The sequence below is a fragment of the Heterodontus francisci genome, chromosome 24 (assembly GCF_036365525.1).
Source record: "Heterodontus francisci isolate sHetFra1 chromosome 24, sHetFra1.hap1, whole genome shotgun sequence".
NCBI classification, from domain to species: Eukaryota; Metazoa; Chordata; class Chondrichthyes; order Heterodontiformes; family Heterodontidae; genus Heterodontus; species Heterodontus francisci.
In genome coordinates, this window is record NC_090394.1 from 81,109,113 (window position 1) to 81,136,946 (window position 27,834).

Consider the following 27,834-nt stretch of genomic DNA (forward strand, 5'->3'; position numbering starts at 1 on the left):
GCAACAATGGCCGAAGGGCTGACAACCTCGGCCATTGCTTTCACACATGCCTCTATCGTCATGTTCGGGTGGATGTAGCTCTTGACCCCATGCTTTGATGTTATTAGTGCAAACGGTGACGGGGCAACAGGTGCAGCTGCAGCAGCCACAGCAGCATATGTACGGGAAGGCCCCGCCACCGGCGAAGGAGGGCTTGCCATGGGGTCTAAGAGCCACATCCACCCCCAAGAAACAAAGCAAATTTACAGAGTTGAAACAAAAAAACAAACTTTAAACAAAGTGATGTGGGAGTAGAGGAGGATAGGGGTAGGAAGGTAAAGGAAAAGGGGAGGATAGGTGACTGAGTGGAGGAATGGAGAGAAAGGCTGAAAAGGATGTTTTTATACCTTTATAACAATTAGTCCAAAACTATTTGTTGTCTTCCAGTTGGGGGAGGCTTCTTCGCCCGGGATGGCTGGAGCCGACCGGTACTCTTCTCTTCTGATTTTTACAAAAAGTCTTCACCCGGGCAACTCCAGCTGTCCCGAGCAGGCAGTTAGGGTGGGGAGGGAGCTCCCTGTGTGCAAACACCAATACAAATACAGGGGGCCCCCTACTGGATTTGGCAGCCCCACCCAAGCCTTCCGGCCTCTTCTCCCTCCCCCAAACAGTTCAAACTTTCAGGTGCTCTGACACCCACCTCTCCAAAACAATTGCAGCCTTTCTTGATGGTTTCTCTCCACTCTGCAGTTGCAGCTGCTCCCCCTGATTGCAGGCAGGAAGTGCTCCAAATTGCCCAGCCAATCCCGTGCTGTACCTGTCCTGGGAGTGTTTGATGAGGACAGTGTAGAGGGAGCTTTAATAATAAATAAAAACAAGAAATGCTGGAATCACTCAGCAGGTCTGGCACATCTGTGGAAAGAGAAGCAGAGTTAACGTTTCGGGTCAGTGACCCTTTATCGGGAGCTGTACCTGTTCTGTGAGTGTTTGATGGGACAATGTAAGCCGGCAACACAATGCTTTGAGAACTGAAGGCTATGTTGGGAATTTGGTGCAGGTGGGATCTCTCTGGTAAGCTTTTGCAAGCTATAATTTTGAATAACAGTCAGACTCTGACTTACAACTTTAAAACTGTAAGCTAGTTAACAGAAACTGTCTGGCACTGGCAGTTATGTCAATCAGCTGAAAGTCAATGCCTGAATAGGTGTTAATTACTGCAGCAATTACTTACTGATAATTACTGTTGCACCTTTGGTGTGAGTCATCAGCTCTCTATAAAAGGAGGCAGGTTTTGCTACTGTACAGTGTAAGCTGAGGGTAATGCTTCCAGGACTAACTGCAATGCTGAGAATTTGGTGCAAAGGGGGAAGCAAGTACTGATTTTTGTTTAATCTCCTGTAGCCAGTGAGTCTCCTTTTGTCTGCAAGCCAGGGACTCGAACTTGTTATTACTTCAGCTGATTAAATTCAGAACTAATTGACTAATTAAATAAGGTTAGACAAACATGACAGGGCTGGTGGTGTGCCGTGACTGCAACATGTGGGAGATTGTGGAATGCATTGCAGTCCTGCATAACCATATCTGCAGTTAGTGTCTGCTTGAGCAACCTCGCCTCAGAGTTGCTGAGCTGGAGTCTGAGCTGCAGACATTGCGGGGCATCAGGGTCGGCGGGAGCGACCTGGACACTTTGTTCCAGGAGGCAGTCACACCCCTTGGGTTAAATAGAACTTTAGAATTGGTCACTGCTCCGGGACAGAAGGGTGTGACTGTGAGTCAGACAGGAACAGGGATCCGACATGTTGTGATTGAGGAGCTTCAGCCCTTGACTTTGACTAATGGGTACGAGGTGCTTACTACCTGTGTGGATAAGAACAAGGACTGTTGCATGGATGAGCAAATTGACCATGGCACCATGGTGCAGGAGGCCGTTCAGGTGGGGGGAGTGAAGAGGAATGTGGTAGTGATAGGGGGCAGTATAGTCAGGCGGACAGATACTGTTCTCTGCAGCTGTGACCAGGAGCTCCGAAGGACAAGTTGTCTGCCCCCCCGCCAGAGTTAATGAAATCTCTTCGCAACTGCAGATGACCTGGGAGTGGGAGGGTGAGGATCCAGTTGCTATGGTCCATATAGGAACCAACATATGTACACTTACCTGGCAGCGGAGTTGCGACTGACAGACCTGTGAGGAAGCTGATCGGGAGCGGCGACAGGCTCCCTGTGTCTCTCGGTGCGCGCTGAGACTTGAAAGAGGGGAAAAAAAGACTTAGTGACATCACAGGAAAGCTGCAAGGTTGGGTAAGTAACAGCTGTTAGTCAATTTAAATAGGTTTTAAAAAAAGGGGAAAGTTGTTTTTTTTGAAAAAAGACCTCAAGTGATAAAGTGAGTACTACTAGTGTGCTTTTTTAAAAATGAGTGCAATTTAGATTGTAGTGGGTAGTGTTTGGAGTCGAACAAGGCCCCGAGTGTAATTAGTATTTTTTTTAAAGGGGGTGACTAATTAATCTAAGGGTAAGTCATGACAGGAGAGCTCAGCCCCGTGATATGCTCCTCCTGCGCTATGTGGGAAATCAGGGACGATTCCAGTGTCCCTGACGACCATGTGTGTAGGAAGTGTATCCATCCGCAGCTACTGACTACCCGCATTATGGAGCTGTGGGTGGATTCACTGTGGAGCATCCGTGATGCTGAGGATGTCGTGGATAGCACGTTTAGTGAGGTGGTCACACCGCAGGTAGTGGCTGCACAGGCAGAAAAGAGATGGGTGACCACCAGACGGAGTAGTAGGCACAGACAGGTAGTGCAGGAGTCCCCTGTGGCCATTCCCCTCTCAAACAGATATACTGCTTTGGATACTGTTGGGGAGGATAGCCTCCTAGGGGAAAGCAGCAACAGCCAGGTCCGTGGCACCAAGGATGGCTCTGCTGCACAGCAGGAGAGGAAAAGGGGTGAAAGAACTGTAGTGATAGGGGATTCTATCGTAAGGGGTAACAGACAGGTGTTTCTGTGGCCGCAAATGTGATTCCAGGATGATATGTTGCCTCCCTGGTGCGAGGGTCAAGGATGTCACGGAGCGGCTGCAGGACATTCTGAAGGGGAAGGATGAACAGTCAGAGGTTGTGGTACACATTGGCACCAACGACATAGGTAAAAGCAGGGATGAGGTCCTGAAACAAGAATCTAGGGAGCTAAGTAGCAGATTAAAAAGCAGGACCTCTAAAGTTGTAATCTCAGGATTACACCCGGTTCCACGTGCTAGTGAGTATAGGAATAGGAGGATAGAACAGATGAATGTGTGGCTGAAGAGATGATGCAGGAGGGAAGGCTTTAGTTGGCTGGATCACTGGGTCTGTTTCTGGCAAAGGTAGGACCTGTACAAGTTGGATGGGTTGCACCTGAACCGGAACGGGACCAACATCCTTGCTGAGAGGTTTGCTAGTGCTGTTGCGGGGGGTTTAAACTAATTTGGCAGGGGGATGGGATACAGAGTAGGGGGTGATGCTCAGTCAAATATAGAAGACAAAATGAGTCCGTCTGGAAGGCAGAGCAAATATAGACCTGTTAAGACACAAGTGAAAAATGTAAGGCTGGATTGCATCTATTTTAATGCAAGGAGTCTTACTAGTAAGGCAGATGAATTGAGGGCGTTGATCAGTACATGGCATTATGATGTTGTTGCTATCACAGAGACATAGTTGAGGGAGGGGCAGGACTGGCAACTCAATATTCCAGGATATAGAATCTTCAGGCGTGACAGGGGAGGGGGTAAAAGAGGAGGTGGTATTGCACTGTTGATCAAGGAGTCAATTACTGCAGTAAGGAGGGATGATTTCTTAGAAGGTTCCTCAAATGAGGCCATATGGGTAGAACTTAAAAACAAAAAGGGGGCAATCACTTGGCTGGGAGTGTACTACAGGCCTCCAAACAGTCAGGGAGAGATAGAGGAGCAGATATGTAGGCAAATCTCAGAGGTGTGAAAATAATAGGGCAATAATAGTAAGGGATTTCAATTTCCCCAATATCAACTGGGATAGTCTTAGTGCAAAAGGCTTAAAGGGGGCGGAATTCTTAAAATGCATACAGGAGAGCTTTTTGAGCCAGTACGTAGAAAGTCCTACAAGAGAAGGGGCAGTACTGGACCTAATCCCAGGGAACAAAGCCAGACAAGTGGTAGAAGTATCAGTGGGGGAGCATTTCAGGGATAGTGACCCGAACTCTGTAAGATTTAAGGTAGTTATGGAAAAGGACAAAGCCGGGCCGGAAATAAAGGTACTGAATTGGGGGAAGGCCGATTTCAATATGATAAAACAGGATCTGGCCAAAGTGGACTGGGAGCAGCTACTTGTCGGAAAGTCGACATCAGACCAGTGGGAATTGTTCAAAGAGGAAATAGTGAGAGTTCAGAGCCAACATGTACCCGTTAAGGTGAAGGGTAGGACCAACAAGTCCAGGGAACCCAGGATGTCAAGGGATATAGAGGAATGGATCAGGAAAAAAAAGAAGGATTATGGCAGATTCAGAGTGCTGAAAACAGCGGAGGCCCTAGAGGAGTATAGAAAGTGTAGGGAGCTACTTAAAAAAGTAATTAGGAGAGCGAAGAGGAAACATTGAAAAACACTGGTGGGCAAGATAAAGGGAAATCCTAAGGCGTTTTCTAAGTATATTAAGGGCAAGAGGATAAGCAGGGAAAGAGTAGGGCCCATTAGGGACCAAAGTTGCAATCTGTGTGTGGAGCTGGAGGACATAGGTGAGATTTGAAATGATTACTTTGCAACTGTGTTCACTATGGAGAAGGACGATGTAGGTGTAGAGATCAGGGAGGGGGATTGTGATATACTTGAACAAATTAGCATTGAAAGGAAGAAAGTATTAGATGTTTTAGCGGGCTCAAAAGTGGATAAATCCCCAGGCCCAGATGAGCTGTATTCCAGGAGATTGCAGGGGTTCTGACACAATTTTTCAAATCCTCTCTGGTCACAGGAGAAGTACCAGAGGACTGGAGGACAGCGAATGTGGTACCATTATTCAAGAAGGGTAGCAGGGATAAACCAGGTAATTACAGGCCGGTGAGTCTAACATCAGTGGTTGGGAAAATATTGGAAAGGATTCTGAGAGACAGGATTAATCTCCACTTGGAGAGGCAGGGATTAATCAGGGATAGTCAGCATGGCTTTATCAGGGGGAGATCGTGTCTAACTAACTTGATTGAATTTTTCGAGGAGGTGACTAGATGTGTCGATGAGGGTAAAGCAGTTGATGTAGTCTACATGGACTTCAGTAAAGCTTTTGATAAGGTCCCGCATGGGAGATTGGTTAAGAAGGTAAGAGCCCATGGGATCCAGGGCAATTTGGCAAAGTGGATCCAAAATTGACTTAGTGGCAGTAGGCAGAGGGTAATGGTCAAGGATTGTTTTTGCGAGTGGAAGTCTGTGACCAGTGGTGTACCACAGGGTTCGATGCTGGGACCCTTGCTGTTTGTCGTGTACATTAATGATTTAGACGTGAATATAGGAGCTATGATAAGTAAGTTCGCAGATGACACGAAAATTGGTGGTGTCATAAATAGTGGAGGAAGAAATCCTTGGATTACAGGATGATCTAGATGGGCTGGTAAGATGGGCGGAGCAGTGGCAAATGGAATTTAATCCAGAGAAGTGTGAGGTGATGCATTTTGGGAGGACTAACAAGGCAAAGGAATAGACAATGGATGGTAGGACCCTAGGAAGTACAGAGTATCAGAGGGACCTTGGTGTACTTGTCCATTGATCACTGAAGGCAGCAGCACAGGTAGATAAGGTGGATAGAAAGGCATATGGGATACTTGCCTTTATCAGCCGAGGCATTGAATATAAGAGCAGGGAGGTTATGATGGAGCTGTATAAAATGCTAGTTAGGCCACAGCTGGAGTACTGTGTACAGTTCTGGTCGCCACACCATAGGATGGATGTGATTGCACTGGAGAGGGTGCAGAGGAGATTCACCAGGACATTGCCTGGGCTGGAGCATTTCAGCTATGAAGAGAGACTGGATAGGCTAGGGTTGCTTTCCTTAGAGCAGAGAAGGATGAGGGGGGACATGATTGAGGTATACAAAATTACGAGGGGCATAGTTAGGTTAGATAGGAAGAAACATTTTCCCTTAGCGGAGGGGTCAATAACCAGGGGGCATAGATTTAAGGTAAGGGGCAGGAGGTTTAGAGGGGATTTGAGGAAAAATGTTTTCAGCCAGAAGGTGTTTGGAATCTGGAACACTGCCTGAAGGGGTAGTAGAGGCAGGAACCCTCACAACATTTAAGAAGTATTTATATGAGCACTTGAAACGCCATAGCATACAAGGCTATGGGCCAAGTGCTGAAAAATGGGAATAGAATAGATAGGTGCTTGGTGGCTGGCACATACTTGATGGGCTGAAGGGCTTGTTTCTGTGCTGTATAACTCTATGACTCTATGTAGAACTCAGAATGATGTTTTGCTGAGAGGATTTGAGGAGTTAGGGTCCAAATTAAAACACAGAACATCAAAAGTAATCATCTCTGGATTGTTACCTGAGCCATAAGTGAATTGTCATAGGGTCAAGCAGATTAGAGAATTAAATACATCGCTCAGTGTGTAGGAAGAAGGGGTTTCAATTCATGGGCACTGGCATCAAGTACTCAGGAAAGAGAGAGCTGTTCCATTGGGATCAGCGCCACTTAAACTGGGCTGAGATCAATGTCCTGGTGAATCTTCTAACTAGGGATGTGGATAGGGCTTTAAACTAAGAGGTGGGGGAGGGTTCAGGTGAAAGGACATTTAGAAATCCAAAGAGAAAAGTCGAGGCAATAGCGTGAGACAGGAAGGGACAGAGTGTTTAACAGTAATTGTGCATCAGTGAGTAAGGTCCATGCAGTAAAAAAACATGAAATTAAAGGTTCTTTATCTGAATGCGTGAAATATTCACAATAAGATAGATGAACTGGTGGCACAAATAGAAAAAAATGGTTTGGATCTCATCACTATTACAGAGACCTATTAAAGCTGACCAAGGTTGGGAAATAAATATTTTAGGGTACACAATATTTAGAAAAGGCAGACAGAATGGCAAAGGGGGAGGGGTAGCACTGATGGTAAAAGATGACATAAGAGCATTAGTGAGAAAGGACCTTGGCTCAGAGGATCAAGAAGTAGAATCAGAATGGGTGGAAATGTGGAATAGCAAGAGTCAGAAAACGCTAGTGGGAGTAGTTTATGGCCCCTTACAGTAGTCGTATCATTGGACAGAGCATTAATCAAGAAATAATTGTGGGAGAATTTAATCTTCATATAGACTGGACCAATCAAATTGGAAAAGGTGGTCTAGAAGAGGAGTTTGTGGAATGCTTTTGTGACAGTTTCCTGGAACAATATGTTGTGGAACCAACTTGGGATAAAACTATTTTAGATCTAGTATTATGTAATGAGGCAGGTTTAATTAGTAATCTTATAGTAAAAAATCCACTGGGAAATAGTGATCATAATACAATTGAATTCTATGTTAAGTTTGAAAGTGACATACTCCAATGACAAACGAGAATCTTAAACTTAAAGCCAATTACATAGGTATGAGGTTGATTGGGTAAATAGACTAAAAGGTATGGCTGTAAATAAACAGGAAACTTTTAAAGAAACCATTCAAAATGTTAAGCAGAAATACACCCTATTGAAAAACAAAAACTCAGCACGAAAGATCCATCCCTGGCTGACTCAGGAAGTTAAGGATAGTATTAGATTAAAAGAAGAGGCTTACAATGTTGCAAAGATCAGTAGCAAGTCTGAGGATTGGGAGTGTTTTAGAAACCAGAAAAGGGCCACCAAAATGTTGATAAAAAGGGAAAAATAGAATATGAGTAAATTAGTTAGGAATATTAAAACAGATTGTAAGAGCTTTGACAAGTACACAAAAAGAGTAGCTAAAGTAAACATTGTGCCTCACAGGCAGAGAAGGGGGAATGAGGAAATGGCAGGGATATTGAACAAATATTGTCTGTCTTCACAGTAGAAGATGCAAGTTGCATACCAGAAATAAAGGTCAACCTAGGGGATAAAAAGAGTGAGGAAATTAAGGTAATCAATATTAGTAGAGAAAAATTATTGGAGCAACTTAAGGGACTAAAATCCTACAAATTCCCAGGACCTGATGGCCGATATTCTGGGGTTCTAAAAGAGGTAGCTGTAGAGATAGTGGATGCACCAGTTATGATTGTCCAAAATTCCCTGGATTCTGGAATAGTCCCAGCAGATTGAAAGTTAGCAAATGTAAGACTGCTACTTAAGAAAGGAGGGGGAGGGAGAAAACAGGGAACTACAGGCTAATCAGCCTGGCGTCAGTCATCGGTAAAATGCTGGAATCTATTATTAAGGATGTCTTAACAATACACTTAGAATTTGATCATAGTTTGATCAGACAAAGTCAACATGGTTTTACAAAATGAAAATCGTGTTTGTCAAGTTTATTAGAATTTTTTGAGGATGTAGCTAGTAGGGTAGATAAAGGAGAAGCAGTAGATGCAGTATACCTGGATTTCTAAAAGGCATTTAATAAGGCGCCACACAAAAGGTTCATAGGCAAGATAAGGCGGTTCAAGGGCTCATGGAGTTGGGGGTAATATATTAGCATGGATAGAGGATAGAGGATTAGTTAATAGACAGAAAGCAAAAAGTAGGGATAAATGGGGCATTTTCAAGTTGGCAGGCAGTAAATAGTGGAGTGCCACAAGGATCAGTGCTGGGGCCTCAGCTATTTACAATCTGTAGTAAAGACTTAGACAAAGAGACAGCGAGTAATGTATTTAAGTTTTCTGCTGATACAAAGCTAGGTGGAATGGTAAGCTGTGGGGAGGACACAGAGGCTGTAAAGAGATATAGGCAGGTTAAGTGAGTGGGCAACAAGATGGCAGATGGCATATAATGTAAGGAAGTGTGAAGTTGTTCACTTTGGTCATAAGAGTAGAAAAGCAGAATATTTTTTAAAAGGTGTGAAACTTGTAAATGTTAATGATCAGAGAGACTCGGATATGCTCACACAAGAAACACAAAGTTAGCATATAAGTACAGCAAGCTATTAGGAAGGCAAATGGATGTTTGCCTTTATTGCAAGGGATTGGAGTGCAGGAATAAAGAAGTCTTGCTACAATTGTACAGGGTTTCAGTGAGACCACACCTGGAATATTGTGCACTGTATTCTCCATTTTTAAGGAAGACTCTACTTGCATTGGAGGCAGTACAGTGAAGTGTTATGGACCGGTGGTAAGGGGCGTGGGTGTTTACCACCTAACTGACTGCAATCATTGTTTGTTTAAAATGATGAGTTAGCCCCCCAGTGTTTTACTTGCCAAATAAACAGACAGTCACAGGTTTTCTTCTAGGTTTAAAACAGAAGATTAACTATTTATTGAACAATATTCATTCCCCGAAATGTTCGCAACACCACTCATGCACGCATTCACTCACGCACGCATGCACTCTTGAAGATCGATAGAAGGAAAGGTGTGATAGGTGTTCATGGTTTATGGTAAACCTGTTGAATTTTCTAAATAGGGCAGTCTCTTTTAAAGATGCAGACCTGGGTTGTTTGTAGTCTTGAACTTGTTGAGGTGTTGTAGATTTCTGGCGGTGAAGATTTCAGACTGGAGATAGCAGCCACTTTCAATTTTCTGCTGCAGCAAGTTGAAGTGTAGAATTAGCAGCTTAGCAGCAGGGCTGCTTCTTGTTTAGGCTGGATCTTTCCATATCCCCTGGCTGGACTGCCTTCTCTGTAGTGTAGCTGTGATCATGCTCTCACTCTACCTTTTTTAAATCAAAAATCCATCAAATTTAGAGTCTGTTAGTTGGCACAAGTTCTTCTCCCCTGGTGTGACCGCACAATGGACCAAGATGTGGAATCCATGGCTAACTATTCTCTGGATGACTATCATTCTCATATGATGTGGCTATTTCACACCTTCTTTGTCTTAGAAAAATCCATTCAATTCAGGAATGTATTTTGATGGTTTCAGGATGGGTGTAGTTAACACCTCAGTCTGGAATGTATCTTTTTGTCTTTTTGAGACAGTGAAGAAGTTTTTGAATACACAGGCCAGGTCATCTGACCTTCGGCAGCCATTTTGCTGCACATTGTCCACTTTTTTTAAAAGAAAGGTCAATTTAAAGAATCCATATTGAATGAATAAATTTTGTCTCTTAAAAGTAAGAATATCACATGTCTTTACTGGGCATGATAGAAAGTTCACTGCATTGGTCCTTGGGATGAGGGGGGTATCCTATGATGAAACGATCAGTAAATTGGGTCTGTATTCTCTGGAGTTTAAAAGAAGGAGAGATGATCTCATTGAAACTTACAGAATTCTGAAAGGGCTTGACAGAGTTGACACAGAGGTTGTTTTCGCTGGTTGGGGAATCTAAAACATAGGGGCACAGTCTTGGGATAAGGGGGCGATCATTAAGGACTGAGATGAGAAATTTATTCACTGAGGGTTGTGAATCTTTGGAATTCTTTACCGCAGGGGGTAGTAGATGCTCCATCGTTTAATATATTTAAGGCTGGGATAGAGATATTTTTGGTCTCTCAGGGAATCAAGGGATATGGGGAGTGGGTGAGGAAGTGCAGTTGTGGCCCAAGATCAGCCATGATCATATTGAATGGCAGAGCAGGCTCGATGGGCCATGTAGTCTACTTCTGCTCATATTTCTTATGAGGGTGCTTTACTCTATATCTAACCCCATGTGGTATCTGTCCAGAGAGTGTCGATGGGATAGTGATAAACTTCAAGAGAATGTAGACAGGCTGGTGGAATGGGTGGTCAATCAGCAGATGATATTTAATGCGGAGAGTGAACTAATATATTTTGGGAGGAAGAAAAAGGACAGACAATATAAATTAAAGGTACAATTCTAAAGGGGGTGCAGGAGCAGAGGGACCTGGGGGTACAAGTGCATCAATCATTGAAGTTGGTACAGCAGGTTGGGAAAGTGGTTAATAATGCATATGGGATCCTGGACTTTATAAATTGTGGCATAGAGTACAAAAGCAAGGAAGTTATGATGAACCTTCATAAAACAATGGTTTGGCTCAACTGGAATATTGTGTCCAATTCTGGCCACTGAACTTTAGAAAGAATGTGAAGCCTTTAGAGAATGGTTTGAGGGATGAGAGAATTCAGTTTTGAGGATATATTGGAGAAGCTGGGGCTGTTCTCCTTAGAGAAGTGAAGGTTGAAAGGAGTTTTGATAGAGGTGTTCAAGATCGTGAGCACTCTGGTTAGAGTAGATAGAGAGAAATTGTTCCCATTGGCAGAAAGATCCAGAAGCAGAGGACACCGATTTAAGGTGATTGACAAAAGAACCAGAAGTGACATGAGGAAAAACCTCTTGCACAACGAGTGTTTAGGATCTGGAATGCACTGTCTGAGAGTGTGGTGGAGGCAGGTTCAGTGAGTGTTTAGGATCTGGAATGCTCTGTCTGAGAGTGTAGTGGAGGCAGGTTCAATCATGGCTTTTGAAAGAGAATTGGATAATTATCTGAAAAGAAAATAAATTCAGGGCTATGGGGAAAGGGTGGGAGAGTGGGACCAGGTGAGTTGCTGTTGCAGAGAGGCAGCATGGTCACGATGGGCTGAGTGGCCTCCTTCTGGGCTTTAATTCTTCTTTGATTCTATGATTACTGTTTTCCTATTGGTAGTATTAGGCTCAGTTATGGATTCCTTTACAAGGAGGCAGAGATAGAGAAACATTCTGCTGGATCGTCCTTGTCTTGTTCTGTAAATGATGTCCTTATGCAGGCACATTGCATGACTTCCCTAATAATTGTATTTATCTGACACTTGACTGACTTGTAGCCATTCCTTTACTTCTGCAGCTTGTGACTGTCATCCTGTTGGTGCAGCTGGTAAAACCTGCAATCAGACAACAGGCCAATGTCCATGCAAGGATGGTGTGACTGGCATCACATGCAACCGATGTGCTAAGGGTTACCAGCAGAGCCGATCTCCGGTTGCTCCTTGTATCAGTAAGTCTCTCTTTGTTTCTTTTTACTACCATTGCTTGATATAGCAACTGTTGCTCAGTCAAGTCAGGACAGTCATCAGTGTGCAGCAAGTGAGGAGCAGGTCAGAGAATAAATTGTCCAGTCTTTGTGCTATGGACTGTTTCCTGAAGGTAGACAGCAGTTTTGTGAAGGATAAATTAAAAGGGTTTGGTTACATTGGGATTCATATTACTGTGCACATTTTGGCATCTGAGTTTCAGATCGTTTTGTATTTCCCCACTCCCTGCATCTCGGATAATGGTTACATTAAACCAGATATAAAGGCAAATTCATAGCAAGTTCAGGAACAGAGCAGAGAAACCTTTCATTTTATCTCAGCTCCTTCTCCCTCAAAGGCAATGGAATAACAATGCATTAGATTTTGACTCCAGTTTTCCTTTTAAACAAATTTACAGTAAAAGAACAAGGCAACACTAGCAGTAACATAACACCTATAGGTGTTGGTCAGTTTCGCTCGTTCCTCATTAATAAACGAAATAAATAATTTGTGCTGCTGAAATAAACTCTGAGACTAGTAAAATTCTTAAAGTATTTTGTTTTTCCTTTTACCACCAACTACAGAAGCTAAAGCTCCAACTAACGCTCCACACTATTATATTCTCCATAACATAATGTGGAACGACTGCTGTTCTAAGTAGGACTGATGACCAATGTAGCAGCTCAAACGGGGCATACATGAGGCACTTGGGCCTAGCAGCAGGCGAATTGTATACTGTCTGTAACCTCATGGCTCAACAAACTCCCTCGATAATCATCATCAAGTCAAGAGATCCACCCTGGTCCAATGAAGAACATTGAAGGGAAAGCCAGGAGCAGCACCAGGTTCACCTTGAAAGGAGGTATGAACCTAGTGAAGCTACTACACATGGCTACCTACAGCTAAACACCTACAGCAGCAGCTATAGATAGAGCTAGCTGATCCCAATAACCAATGGGTCAGAGTAATGCTCTCTCTGACTCTACCACTTCCTGTTGAGAATGGCTGAGTCAAGGCTGAAGTGTTTACAAGTGTCTTCAGCCAAAATACCATCTGGATGATATCCACTCAGCCTCCTCCTGAGGCCCCCATCTCATAGGAAAATAGTTTCTGGAAAATCCTGTTGACTGTGTGGCACTAAGGATCTGCTGAATGCTCTGAACACAGCAAAGGCAATGGGTGCTGACAATATCCCGGCTGTACAACTAAAGACCTGTGCTCCAGAGCGAGCTGCTTTCCTGACCAAGCTGCTCCTGTGTTGTTATGACACTGCCATCTACCTGACAATGTGCAAGATTACCCAAGTATGTCCTGTCCACCAAAAAAGGAAATGTTTAACGCAGTGTATTGTCATCAAGTCAGCCTCCTCACAATCATCAGCAAAGTGATGGAAGAAGTCATTCATAGTATCACCAATGATCTGCTTTTGATGGTCAGTTAGTATTTCACTAGAACTGCTCAGCTCTAGACCTCACAGCCTTGATCCAGGCATGAACGCAAGAGCTGAATTCAAGGTGAGGTGGGAGTTGCTGACCTCAGCATTTGACCGAGTATGGCACCATAGAGCACTAGAATAACCAAAGGCAATGGTGTGTGAGGCAGAGGTCAAAGAGAAACCCTTCACTGGTTGGAGCAATTCTTATCAAAGGAAAATAATTATGGCTGTTGGAGGCCAATCAACTCAGTGCCAGGACATCGCTGCAGGAGTTCCTCAAGGAAGCATCCTTGGTCCAACCATCTTCAGCTGCTTCATCCATGACCTGCCCTCCTTCAGAAGGTTACGAGTGTTCAGTTCCATTCACAACTCCTCCATTAATGAAATATCCATTGCAGTCTATAGTAAGGTCTGGATATTAGCTAGGCTTTGGTTGACAAGTGCCAGCTAACATTCAAAGAACAAAGAGAACAAAGAAAAAGGGGCGGCACAGTGGTTAGCACCGCAGCCTCACAGCTCCAGCAACCCGGGTTCAATTCTGGGTGCTGCCTGTGTGGAGTTTGCAAGTTCTCCCTGTGTCTGCGTGGGTTTCCTCCCACATGCCAAAGACTTGCAGGTTGATAGGTTAATTGGCCATTAAAAAATTGCCCCTAGTATCGGTAGGTGGTAGGGAAACATAGAGACAGGTGGGGATATGGTAGGAATATGGGATTAGTGTAGGATTAGTATAAATGGGTGGTTGATGGTCGGCACAGACTCGGTGGGCCGAAGGGCCTGTTTCAGTGCTGTATCTCTGAACAAAAATTACAGCACAGGAACAGGCCCTTCGACCCTCCAAGCCTGCGCCGATCCAGATCCTCTATCTAAACATGTCGCCTATTTTCTAAAGGTCTGTATCTCTTTGCTTCCTGCCCATTCATGTATCTGTCTAGATACATCTTAAAAGACGCTATCGTGCCCGCGTCTACCACCTCCGCTGGCAATGCGTTCCAGGCACCCACCACCCTCTGCGTAAAGAATTTTCCACGCATATCCCCCCTAAACTTTTCCCCTCTCACTTTGAACTCGTGACCCCTAGTAATTGAATCCCCCAATCTGGGAAGAAGCTTCTTGCTATCCACCCTGTCTATACCCCTCATGATTTTGTACACCTCAATCAGGTCCCCCCTCAACCTCCGTCTTTCTAATGAAAATAATCCTAATCTGCTCAACCTCTCTTCATAGCTAGCGCCCTCCATACCAGGCAACATCCTGGTGAACCTCCTCTGCACCCTCCAAAGCATCTACATCTTTTTGGTAATGTGGCGACCAGAACTGCACGCAGTATTCCAAATGTGGCCGAACCAAAGTCTTATACAACTGTAACATGACCTGCCAACCCTTGTACTCAATACCCCGTCCGATGAAGGAAAGCATGCCGTATGCCTTCTTGACCACTCTATTGACCTGCGTTGCCACCTTCAGGGAACAATGGACCTGAACACCCAAATCTCTCTATACATCAATTTTCCCCAGGACTTTTCCATTTACTGTATAGTTCACTCTTGAATTGGATCTTCCAAAATGCATCACCTCGCATTTGCCTTGATTGAACTCCATCTGCCATTTCTCTGCCCAACTCTCCAATCTATTTATATTCTGCTGTATTCTCTGACAGTCCCCTTCACTATCTGCTACTCCACCAATCTTAGTGTCGTCTGCAAACTTGCTAATCAGACCACCTATACTTTCCTCCAAATCATTTATGTATATCACAAACAACAGTGGTCCCAGCACGGATCCCTGTGGAACACCACTGGTCACACGTCTCCATTTTGAGAAACTCCCTTCCACTGCTACTCTCTGTCTCCTGTTGCCCAGCCAGTTCTTTATCCATCTAGCTAGTACACCCTGGAACCCATGCGACTTCACTTTCTCCATCAGCCTACCATGGGGAACCTTATCAAACGCCTTACTGAAGTCCATGTATATGACATCTACAGCCCTTCCCTCATCAATCAACTTTGTCACTTCCTCAAAGAATTCTATTAAGTTGGTAAGACATGACCTTCCTTGCACAAAACCATGTTGCCTATCACTGATAAGCCCATTTTCTTCCAAATGGGAATAGATCCTATCCCTCAGTATCTTCTCCAGCAGCTTCCCTACCACTGACGTCAGGCTCACCGGTCTATAATTACCTGGATTTTCCCTGCTACCCTTCTTAAACAAGGGGACAACATTAGCAATTCTCCAGTCCTCGGGGACCTCACCCGTGTTTAAGGATGCTGCAAAGATTTCTGTTAAGGCCGCAGCTATTTCCTCTCTCGCTTCCCTCAGTAACCTGGGATAGATCCCATCCGGACCTGGGGACTTGTCCACCTTAATGCCTTTTAGAATACCCAACACCTCCTCCCTCCTTATGCCGACTTGACCTAATCAGAGTAATCAAACATCTGTCCCTAACCTCAACATCCGTCATGTCCCTCTCCTCGGTGAATACCGATGCAAAGTACTCGTTTAGAATCTCACCCATTTTCTCTGACTCCACGCATAATTTTCCTCCTTTGTCCTTGAGTGGGCCAATCCTTTCTCTAGTTACTCTCTTGCTCCTTATATATGAATAAAAGGCTTTGGGATTTTCCTTAACCCTGTTTGCTAAAGATATTTCATGACCCCTTTTAGCCCTCTTAATTCCTCGTTTCAGATTGGTCCTATATTCCCGATATTCTTTCAAAGCTTCGTCTTTCTTCAGCCTCCTAGACCTTATTCACCACATAACGGGCAGGTAATGACCAGCACAACAGAAGAAAACCCAGTCAACTCCCTTTAACCTTTAATGGCATCACCATACCTGAGTCCCCACCATCGACAGTTTGGAGATCTCCATTGACCAGACGCTGACCTCCACGAAACATACCTATGCAGAACATACTGAGGGCAGGGTGAACATCCAGAGACCATGGTCTATATCTGTACCAATGACATAGGTAGCACTGCAAAAGAGTGGTGGCGGGAAGCAGAGAGAAAGCGAGCAGGACCAGCGAGCAGTTTAAAAGAGCTATCCTATCCGAGCCAGTTCAGGCCACCAGAGTGGATCGACCTCATTCTGAGGAGAAGGAAACAAAATCAGTGTGATGTCACAGGAAAACAGGTATTTGACTGGTTGGTGAGTTTTTTTTATCCCTTATCTTTCAAAACTCGGGTAATTTTACTAATTGTAAGATTTTGGTTACTAATACTAGTTAAGCTTAACAGATTTGTTGATGAATATTTCATATTAATTAAGTAAATAATTAGTTATTTTAGACACAATCTGGATGGTAGGGCAGTTGGCGTGTTGCAGCTGCAGTATGTGGGAGCTCGTGGACACCAGTGTGATCCACAGTAACCATGTCTGCAGCAAGTGTCTGCACCTTGAGGAGCTTTGGCTCAGTCAGTGAGCTGGATACTGAGCTACAAACACTGCAATGCATCAGGGAGAGAGAAAGTTACCTGGACACTTTGTTCCAGAAGGCAGTCACACCCCATAGGATAGGGTCAGAGACAGGGGGGTGTGACTGCAAGTGAGGCAGGTAAGGGGGATCGAGGAGGCAGACGTGGAGGAGGCTTAGCCCTTGCAATTGTCCAACAGGTTTGAGGTTCTTTCAGCTTGTATGGATGAGAGCGAGGGCTGCAGGGTGGATGAGTGAACTGACTGTGGCACCGTGGGACAGGAAGCCATTCAAGTGGGGAGAGTAAATAGGAATGTAGTGGTAGTAGGGGACAATAAAGTTGTATTCTTCTGTTCTTGTATGACATGCTGCAGGCAGATTTTAGGCAGCTAGGAAAGAAACTAGCAAGCGGGACTTCAAAGGTAGCAATCTCCAGATTAGTCCTGGTGTCATTTTTTTTATTATACATTCATGGGATGTGGGCGTCACTGGCCAGGCCAGCATTTATTGCCCATCCCTAATTGCTCTTGAGAAGGTGGTGGTGAGCTGCCTTCTTGAACCGCTGCAGTCCATGTGAGGTAGGTACACCCTACAGGTACAGTGCTGTTAGGAAGGGAGTTCCAGGATTTTGATCCAGTGACAGCGAAGGAACGGCAATATAGTTCCAAGTCAGGATGGTGTGTGACTTGGAGGGGAACTTGCAGGTGGTGGTGTTCCCATGCATTTGCTGCTCTTGTCCTTCTCGTTGGTAGAAGTCACGGGTTTAGAAGGTGCTGTCTAAGTGTGTTGCTGCAGTGCATCTTGCAGCTGGTATGCACTGGTGCCACTATGCGTCAGTGGTGGAGGGAGTGAATGTTTGTAGATGGGGTGCCAATCAAGCGGGCTGCTTTGTCCTGGATGGTGTCGAGCTTCTTGAGTGTTGTTGGAGCTGCACCCAGCCAGGCAAGTGGAAGGTATTCCATCACACTCCTGACTTGTGCCTTGGAGATGGTGGGGAGTCAGGAGGTGAGTTAATTGCTGCAGGATTCCTAGCCTCTGACCTGTTCTTGTAGCCACGGTATTTATATGGCTACTCCAGTTCAGTTTCTGATCAATGGTAACCTCTAGGATATTTATAGTACGGGATTCAGTGATCATAATGCCATTGAATGTCAAGGGGAGATGGTTAGATTCTCTCTTGTTGGAGATGGGCATTGCCTGGCACTTGTGTGGCATGAATGTTACTTGCCAGTAATCAGCCCAAGCCTGGATATTGTCCAGGTCTTGCTGCATTTCTACACGGACTGCTTCAGTATCTGAGGAGTCGCGAATGGTGCTGAACATTGTGCAATCATCAGCGAACATCCCCACTTCTGACCTTATAATTGAAAGAAGGTCATTGATGAAGCAGCTGAAGATGGTTGGGCCGAGGACACTACCCTGAGGAACTCCTGCAATGATGTCCTGGAGCTGAGATGATTAACCTCCAACAACCACAACCATCCTCCTTTGCGCTAGGTATGACTCCAACCAGCAGAGAATTTTCCCCGATTCCCATTGACTCTAGTTTTGCTAGGGCTCCCTGATGTCATACTCGGTCAAATGCTGCCTTGATGTCAAGGGCAGTCACTCTCACCTCACCGTTTGAGTTCAGCTCTTTTGTCCATGTTTGAACCAAGGCTGTAATGAGGTCAGGAGCTGAGTGGCCCTGGCGGAACCCAAACTGAGCGTCACTGAGCTGGTTATTGCTGAGCAAGTGCTGGTTGACTGTCGATGACACCTTCCATCACTTTGCTGATGATCGAGAGTAGACTGATGGGGCAGTAATTGGCCGGGTTGGATTTGTCCTGCTTTTTATGTACAGGACATACCTGGGGAATTTTCCACATTGCCGGGTAGATGCCAGTGTTGTCGCTGTACTGGAACAGCTTGGCATGGGCGCGGCATGTTCTGGAACACAGGTCTTCAATACTATGGCTGGAATATTGTCAGGGCCCATTGCCTTTGCAGTATCCAGTGCCTTCAGTCGTTTCTTGACATCATGCGAGTGAATCGAATTGGCTGAAGTCTGGCATGTGAGATGCTGGGGACTTCAGGAGGAGGCCGAGATGGATGGTTACGAGTCAACCACATTGCTGTGGGTCCAATGTCAGATCTAGGCCAGTCCAGGTAAGGACAGCAGATTTCCTTCCCTAATGGATGTTAGTGAACTAGATGGGCGTTTCCGACAATCGACAATGGTTTCATTGCCATCATTAGACCAGCTTTTTAATTCCAGATTTATTAATTGAATTCAAATTCCACCTCCTGCCATGGTCGGATTCGAACCCGTGTCCCCAGAGGAATACCCTGGGTCTCTGGGTTACTAGTCCAGTGACAATAGCACTACACCACTGCCTTCCCTTGCTACTGAGTATAGAAATAGGTGGTTAGTGCAGATGAATGTGTGGTTGGGGATGGTGCAGGAGAGAGGGCTTTGGATTCCTGGAGCATTGGGATCAGTTCTGGGAGACGTGGGACCTGTACAGACCTGACGGGTTACACCTCAACAGGACTGGGATCAATATTGTGGCAGGGAGTTTTGCTAGTGCTGCTGTGAAGTGTTTAAAGTAGCTTGTTGGGGGAATGGGAACCTAAGTGTAGATTCGGAAGGGAGAGAAGCAAAGCTGGAAATGGAAGGAAGAAAATTAGTAAGTGAATGTGGAAAGCAGAGGAAACAAAGGCTAAAAAAATAGACAACAAAAGAGTTGTTCAGTAATTATGGTATATACTTCAATGCAAGAAGTCTATTTAATAAAGAGTAAGAACACCAATGACATGTGGGAGTATATTACAGCTATTACTGAAACATGGCTCAAAGAATCACAGAATTGTTACAGCACAGAAGGAAGCCATTCGGCCCATTGTGTTGGCACTGGCTCTCCGAGTGAGCAATTCACTTAGTGCCATTCGCCCGCCTTCTCCCCATAACCTTGTGGATTCTTCCTTTCAGGTAACTATCTAATTCCCATTTGAAGATTTCAATTGAACCTTCTTCCACCAGCCTCTCAGACAGTGCATTCCAGATCCTAAACACTCACTGCGTGAAAAAGATTTTCTTCATGTGGCCATTGCTTCTTTTGCCAATTACCTTAAATCTGTGCCCCCTCATTCTTGATCCTGTCACAAGTGATAACAGTTTCTCCCTATCTACTTGTCTGTTAATATCATCTTCCCAGAAGTTGACTGTCATGGATCTCCACCTCTGTCTGTCCTGTGCTGTCCTTACACATTCTGCACAGGTCAACTGCTTCCAGTCTATTATATCTGTCATCCATTTCCTTCTCTGCTTCCCTCTCCTACGTTTTCCATTGATCTCTGTTCTAATGATGTGACTCAAGTATTGTATCTTTCTCTCTTTGATGTTATGCACTAATTTCCTCTGTTCTCCAGTCATTTCCAGCACTTCCTCATTAGTTTTTGTGTCCTTGTAAGATATGCAGAAAAGTTATCAGGGGTAGGCGGGAATGTGAAGTTGAGATTACAATCAGATAAGCCACGATCTTGTCGAATAGTGGAGCAGGCTTGAGGGGCCAAATGGCCTACTCTTGCTCCTAATTCGTATGGTCATATGTGTGTACGTATCCTCCTCAAATACATTCAGCTTATCGATAGTCGCTTAGATAGCACCTCAGCATTCTTTTCCCAAGATTCAGGGTCAGTTTCTTTGATTTTAACAAATCCTTCATTCTGACAAAGCTGGTCTTGACTATCTTAATTCTCCTTCATATCTCACAATGAGATCTCCCATCAACTGGGATAAGCTGCCCCAGATATGTAAACCTTTACACTTGTTCCAGGACTTGTCTATTTACTTCAATTTTCACTTCCGGGTTTAGGTCCGTGCTCATCATCATTGTCTTGGTTTTCTTCACATTCATTCTGAATCCATATTCCACACTCCTGGCATTCACTTTGTTCACTATTTCCTGTAGGGCCTCTTTTGACTCTGCAATCAGTGCAGTGCCATCTGCATATCTCAAGTTGTTAATGTTCAACCCACCAATATTGCAACCTGGTAAATATTCTATGTCTCTGGAGATAGTTTCAGTGTACAGATTGAACAGTTTTGGGGCATAACATAACCCTGACACGCTCCTCTTTTGATTGGGAAACTGTCTGACAAGCCGCTGATTGTTTCCATATTGATTCTGAATTATCCTTTTATCATTCCTGTCAATTTCTAGTTTAAGCACTCCATTATTTTCTGATGGTAGATGCTATCAAATGCCTTCTCATTGTCGATAAAGCATACATACACAGGATTTTGTACTTCCAGATATCTTTCGGTCACTACTCTCAAGTTAAAGATGCCCTCTCTTCCTTTCTTTGGTCTGAATTCTGACTGACTGTCATCTATCTCTGCTTCTATAGATGCATCATTTCTTTCCAAAATGATAATTAAAATCATTTTCATCACATGGCTCATGAGGCACATTGTTCCTGTGCTCTGAACACTCTCAGACTTTTGATTTCTTTGGGAGCTTAATGAACACTACACTACTCTGTCCAGACCCCTCATGATTTTGAATACCTCTATCAAATCACCTCTCAGCCTCCTCTTCTCCAAAGAAAACAGTCCTAACTTCTCCAATCTATCTTCATAACTGAAATTCCTCATCCCTGGAACCATTCTCGTGAATCTTTTCTGTACTCTCTCCAATGCCCTCACATCTTTCTTTAAATGTGGCACCCAGAACTGGACGCGATACTGCAGCTGAGGCCGAACTAGTGTCTTAATACAAGTTCAACATAACCTCCTTGCTCTTGTACTCTATGCCCCTATTTATAAAGCCCAGGATACTGAATGCTTTATTAACCGCTCTCTCAACCTGTCCTGCCACCTTCAATGAATTATACACATATACACCCAGGTCCCTCTGCTCCTGCACCCTCTTTAGAATTGCTCCCTTTATTTTATATTGTCTCTCAATGTTCTTCCTACCAAAATGAATCACTTCACATTTCTCTGCATTGAACTTCATCTGCCACCTGTCTGCCTATTCCACCAACTTGTCTATGTCCTATTGAAGTTCTGTACTATCCTCCTCATGGTTCACAATGCTTCCAAGTTTCATATCATCCGCAAATTTTGAAATTGTGCCCCGTACATCAAGGTCTAAGTCATTAATATATATCAGGAAAAGCAAGGGTCCCAACATTATCCTTGGGGAACTCCACTACAAACCTTCCTCCAGCCCAAATAACATGCATTAACCACTAATCTATGTTTCCTGTCACTCAGCCAATTGCGTATCCACGTTGCTACTGTCCCTTTTATTCCATGAGCTACAAGTTTGCTCACAAAAACAAGAAATGCTGGAACCACTCAGCAGGTCTGGCAGCATCTGTGGAAAGAGAAGCAGAGTTAACGTTTCGGGTCAGTGACCCTTCTTCGGAACTAGGAACTAAAGTTTGCTCACAAGTCTGTTGTGTGGCACTGTATCAAATGCCTTTTGAAAGTCCCTGTACACCACATCAACAGTATAGTCCTCATCAACCCTCTCTGTTACCCCTTCAAAAACCTCTAGCAAGTTAGTTAAACATGACTTTCCCTTGACAAATCCATGCTGATTTTCCTTAATTCAACTGCTTTTGTCCATTTGACTATTAATTCTGTCCTGAATTATTGTTTCTAGAAGTTTCCCCACCACCAAAGTTAAACTGACTGGCCTGTAGTTGCTGGGCTTATCTTTACACCCTTTTTTGAACAAGTGTGTAACATTTGCAATTCTCCAGTCCTCTGACACAATCCCCAAGTCTAACGAAGACTGGAAAATTATGGCCAGTGCTTCTGCGATTTCCACCCTCACTTCCCTCAGTATCCTTGGATGCATCTCCGCTGGTCCTGGTGCTTTATCCACTTTAAGTACAAACAGCCTATTTAATACTTCCTCATCAATTTAAAATCCTTCTAGTGTCTGAATTACCTCCTCTTTCACTGTGGCCTGTGTTGCATCTTCTTCCTTGGTAAAGACAGATGTAAAGTATTCATTTAAGGAAAAGGGTTGGAAGAACTATAGTGATAAGGGATTCTATCGTAAGGGGTGCAGATAGGCTTTTCTGTGGCCACAAACGAGACTCTAGGATGGTATGTTGCCTCCCTGGTGCAAGGGTCAAGGATGTCTCCGAGCAGCTGCAGGACATTCTGAAAGGGGAGGGTGAGTAGCCAGAGGTCGTGGTCCATATTGGTACTAACGACATAGGCAGGAAGAGAGATGAGGTCCTGCAAAGTGAATATAGGGAGTTAGGCAGAAGGTTTAAAAAGTAGGACATCCAGGGTTGTAATCTCAGGATTACTCCCTGTGCCACGTGCTAGTGAGGGTAGGAATAGAAGGATTAGGCAAATGAATGCGTGGCTGAAGAGCTGGTGTAGGCGGGAGGGCTTCAGCTACTTGGATCATTGGGATCTCTTCTGGTGCAGAGGTGGCCTGTACAAGGACGGGTTGCATCTAAACTGGAAGGGGACCAATATCCTTGTGGGGAGGTTTGCTGGTACTACTCGGGAGGGTTTAAACTAGTCTTACCGGGGGGTGGGACCCAAAGTAGTAGTCTCTCCGATGAGATAGTTGAGGCAAATGTAGAGGTTAAAGCAAGGAAGTCCAGTAGGCAGGCCGGGCAGGGGCAGGACAGGGAGCGTGGAAGGTCTTTAATGCAAGAAGCCTTACAGGTAAGGCAGATGAACTCAGAGCATGGATCGGTACATGGGATTGTGATATTACAGCTATTACGGAAATGTGGTTGAGGGATGGGCAGGACTGGCAGCTCAATGTTCCGGGGTACCGATCCTTCCGGTGTGACAGAGGTGGAGGTCAGAGAGGAGGGGGAGTTACACTATTGATTAGGGAGGACATCACGGCAGTACTTAGAGAGGATATCCTGGTGGGAATGTCCAGCGAGGCCATATGGGTAGAACTTAGAAATAAGAAAGGGGTGATCACTTTAATGGGATTATACTATAGGCCCCCAATAGTCAGAGGGAAGTGGAGGAGCATATATGTAGGGAAATCACAAATAGGTGTAGGAATTATAGGGTTGTAATAGTAGGTGATTTTAACTTCCCTAATATTGACTGGGACTGCCTTAGTGCTAAGGGTTCAGATGGGGAAGAATTTGTTAAGTGTGTCGAGGATAGTTTTCTGAAGCAGTATGTGGATGGCCCTACTCGAGAAGGGGCTACACTTGACCTCCTCTTAGGAAATGAGGATGGGCAGGTGGTTGATGTCTCAGCGGGGGAGCACTTTGGGACCAGTGACCATAACTCTATTAGCTTCAAGGTAGTTATGGAAAAGGACAGGACTGGTCCTCAGGTTGAAGACCTAAATTGGGGGAAGGCTAATTTCGATGGCATCAGACAGGAACTCTCAAAACTTGAATGGGAGAGGCTGTTTACAGGTAAAGGGACGTCTGGCAAGTGGGAGGCTTTTAAAAGTGAGATAGGAAGAGTTCAGGGCCGGAATGTTCCTGTTAGATGGAAGGGCAAGGCTGGCAAGTTTAGGGAACCTTGGTTGACGAGGGATATTGAGGGTCTGGTCAGGACAAAGAAGGAGGCATATGTCAGGTATAGGCAGCTGGGATCAAGCGAGTCCCTCGGAGTATAGGGGATGTAGGACTACACTTAAGAAGGAAATTAGGAGGGCGAAAAGGGGCCATGAGATTTCCCTGGCAGATAAGATAAAGGAGAATCCTGAAAGATTCTATAAGTATATTAAGGGTAGCTAGGGAGAGAGTAGGTCCCCTTAAGGATCAGTGTGGTAATCTATGTGTGGAGCCACGGGAAATGGGCGAGGTCTTAAATGAATATTTCTTGTCCGTATTTGCCGTGGAGAAGGTCATGGAAGCTAGTGAGTTCAAGTGAGGGAACAGCAATATCCTGGAGCATATCAACATTACAAAAGAGGGGGTGTTGGATATTTTGAAGCGCGTTAAGGTGGATAAATCCCCAGGGCCTGACCAGGTGTATCCTAGGATGCTATGGGAAGCAAGGGAGGAGATTGCTGGGGCCCTGGCAGAGATTTTTGTGTCATCATTAACCACGGGTGAGGTACTGGAAGACTGGAGGATAGCTAGTGTTGTGCCTTTATTTAAGGGCAGCAGGGAAAAGCCAGGGAACTACAGGCCGGTGAGCCTTACATCAGTGATGGGAAAGTTATTGGAAGGGATTCTGAGAGACAGGATTTATTTACATTTGGAAAGGCATGGTCTGATTAGGGTTAGTCAGCATGGCTTTGTGTGTGGGAAATCATGTCTCACGAATTTGATTGAGTTTTTCCAGGAAGTGACCAAGAGGATTGATGAGGGTAGGGAGATGGACGTTGTGTACATAGACTTTAGCAAAGCCTTTGACAAGGTCCTGGACAGAAGGTTCGAACACATGGGATCCAGGGTGAGCTAGCAAATTGGATACAAAATTGGCTTGGTGATAGGAGGCAGAGGGTGGTAGTGGAGGGTTGTTTTTCAGATTGGAGGCCGGTGACCAGTGGTGTGCCGCAGGGATCGGTGCTGGGCCCTCTGTTGTTTGTCATATATATTAATGACTTGGATGTGAATGTAGGGGGCATGATTAGTAAGTTTGCAGATGACACCAAAATTGGTGGTATAGTGGACAGTGAAGAAGGTTGTCTAAGGTTACAACAGGATATAGATCAACTGGGAAAGTGGGCAAGGGATTGGTAAATGGAATTTAATGCAGACAAGTGCAAAGTGATGCATTTTGGGAAGTTAAACCAGGACAAGACATATGCAGTGAATGGCAGGGCCCTGGGGAGTGTTGTTGAGCAGAGAGACCTTGGGGTGCAACTACATAGTTCTCTAAGTGGCAACACAGGTAGACAGGGTGGTGAAGAAGGCATATGGCATGCTTGCCTTCATCGGCTGAGGCATTGAGTACAAGAGTTAGGACGTCATGTTACAGTTGTACATAACGTTGGTTAGGCCACATTTGGAGTATTGTGTGCAGTTCTGGTTGCCGAATTACAGGAAAGATGTGATTAAGCTAGAGAGGGTGCAGAAAAGATTCACAAGGATGTTGCCTGGTTTGGAGGACTTGAGTTATAAAGAGAGATTGGATAGGCTGGGTCTGTTTTCCCTGGAGCGATGGAGGCTGAGAGGGGACATGATAGAGGTATATAAAATTATGAGAGGCATAGATAGGGTAGATAGCCAGAGTCTGTTTCCCATGGTAGGGGTGACTAAAACTAGCAGGCATAGATTTAAGGTGAGAGGGAGGAGGTTTAAAGGGGATCAAAGGGGTACATTTTTCACACAAAGAATAGTGGGTATCTGGAATGAGCTGCCTGAGGAGGTGGTGGAGGCAGGAACAGTAGCAACATTTAAGAGGCATCTGGACATGTACTTGAATGAGCAAGACATAGAGGGATATGGAATTAATGCAGGCAGGTGGGATTAGTATAGATAGGCATTATGGTCGGCATGGACACAGTGGGCAGAAGGGCCTGTTTCTATGCTCTATGACCTCAGCTATTTTCCTGCGTCCATGTGTAAATCCCTCTTTTGGTCTCTAATCAGCCCCACTCCACCTTCTACCACCCTTTTACTATTTATATGTCTATAGAAGACTTTGGGATTCCCTTTAATTTTAGCTGCCAGTCTCTTTTCTTCTCGTTTTCTTTTTCACTTCACCTCTGAACCTTCTATATTCAGCCTGGTTCTCCATTGTATTATGTCAGAATCGCTACAGTGCAGAAGGAGGCTATTCGGCCCATCGTGACTGCACCAGCTCTCCGAAAGAGCAATTCCCTCAGCCTTCCCTCTGCCTTCTCCTCATAACCCTGCACATTCTTCCTTTTCATATAACTGTTTAATTCCCTTTTGAATGCTTTAATTGAACCTGCCTCCACCACGTTCTCAGGCAGCGCATTCCAGACCTTAACCACTCGCTGCGTGAAAAAGTTTTTCCTCATGTCACTTCTGCTTCTCTGACTAAATACTTTAAATCTGTGCCCTCTTGTTCTTGATCCTTTCACGAGTGGGAACAGTTTCTCTCTATCTACTCTGTCCTGACCTCTCATGATTTTTAATACCTCTATCAAATCACCTCTCAGCCTTCTCTTCTCCAAGGAAAACAGTCCTAACTTCTCCAATCTATCTTCATAACTGAAATTCCTCATCCCTGGGACAATTCTCCTGAATCTTTTCTATATCTACCTGACATCTGTCAAACACATTTTTTCTTCTTCTCCTTCATCTCTATCTCTTGTCATCCAGCAAACTCTGGATTTGTTTACCCTACCTTTCCCCTTCAGGGGAACATACCTTTACTGTGCCTGAACTATCTCTTCTTTCAAGGTAGCCCATTGTTGAGCTACCGTTTTTCCTTCCAACGTTTGGTTCTGGGCCGAATAAATTGGAATCATTCTTATCCCATTGAAGTTGGCTTTCCCTCATTCAGTTATGCTTGCTCTAGATTGTTCTTTGTCCTTTCCCATAGCTAACCTAAACCTTATGACACAGTGATCACTGTCTCCTCCCGCTCCGCCCCCCAAGCACACTAATGAATCGCCCCATGAGGACATTGGTCCCAGTGCTGTTGAGGTGGAACCTGTCTCTTTTGAATAGGTGTCTCCTGCCCCAGAACTGGCCCCAAGAATATGAAGCCCTCCCTCCTGCACCATGCTTCAAGCCATGCATTGATCCTCTCTGTCTTCCTATTTCTACTCACTGGAACGTGACACTGGAAGTAATTCAGAGATTACTACCCTCGAGGTCCGACTCTTCAACTTCCTCCCTAGCTCCTGAAAATCTGACTATAGGACCTCAATACCTGCTTTTGCTATGTCGTTGGTACCAACTTCTGGCTCACTCCCTTGCCCCTGCAGCATATCCTGAACCCTCTCTGTGATGTCCTTTCCCCTGGCACCAGGGAGGCAACATATCATACGCGACTCACGATAACGGTTACAGAAATGCCTATTGGACCCCCTGAATATGGAAT

General features: G+C 44.8%; 1 protein-coding gene across 2 annotated transcripts in view; it reads left to right on the top strand.

Annotated features, from left to right (window-relative positions):
- LOC137383589 (netrin-3-like) overlaps positions 1-27,834 on the top strand; it is an 856,663-nt gene that overhangs the window by 393,702 nt on the left and 435,127 nt on the right. For both annotated transcript variants that reach the window (XM_068056746.1, XM_068056745.1), the window contains exon 4: positions 11,849-11,998. In XM_068056746.1, the coding sequence (XP_067912847.1) occupies positions 11,849-11,998 (150 nt within the window). The remainder of the gene's footprint in view (positions 1-11,848; positions 11,999-27,834) is intronic.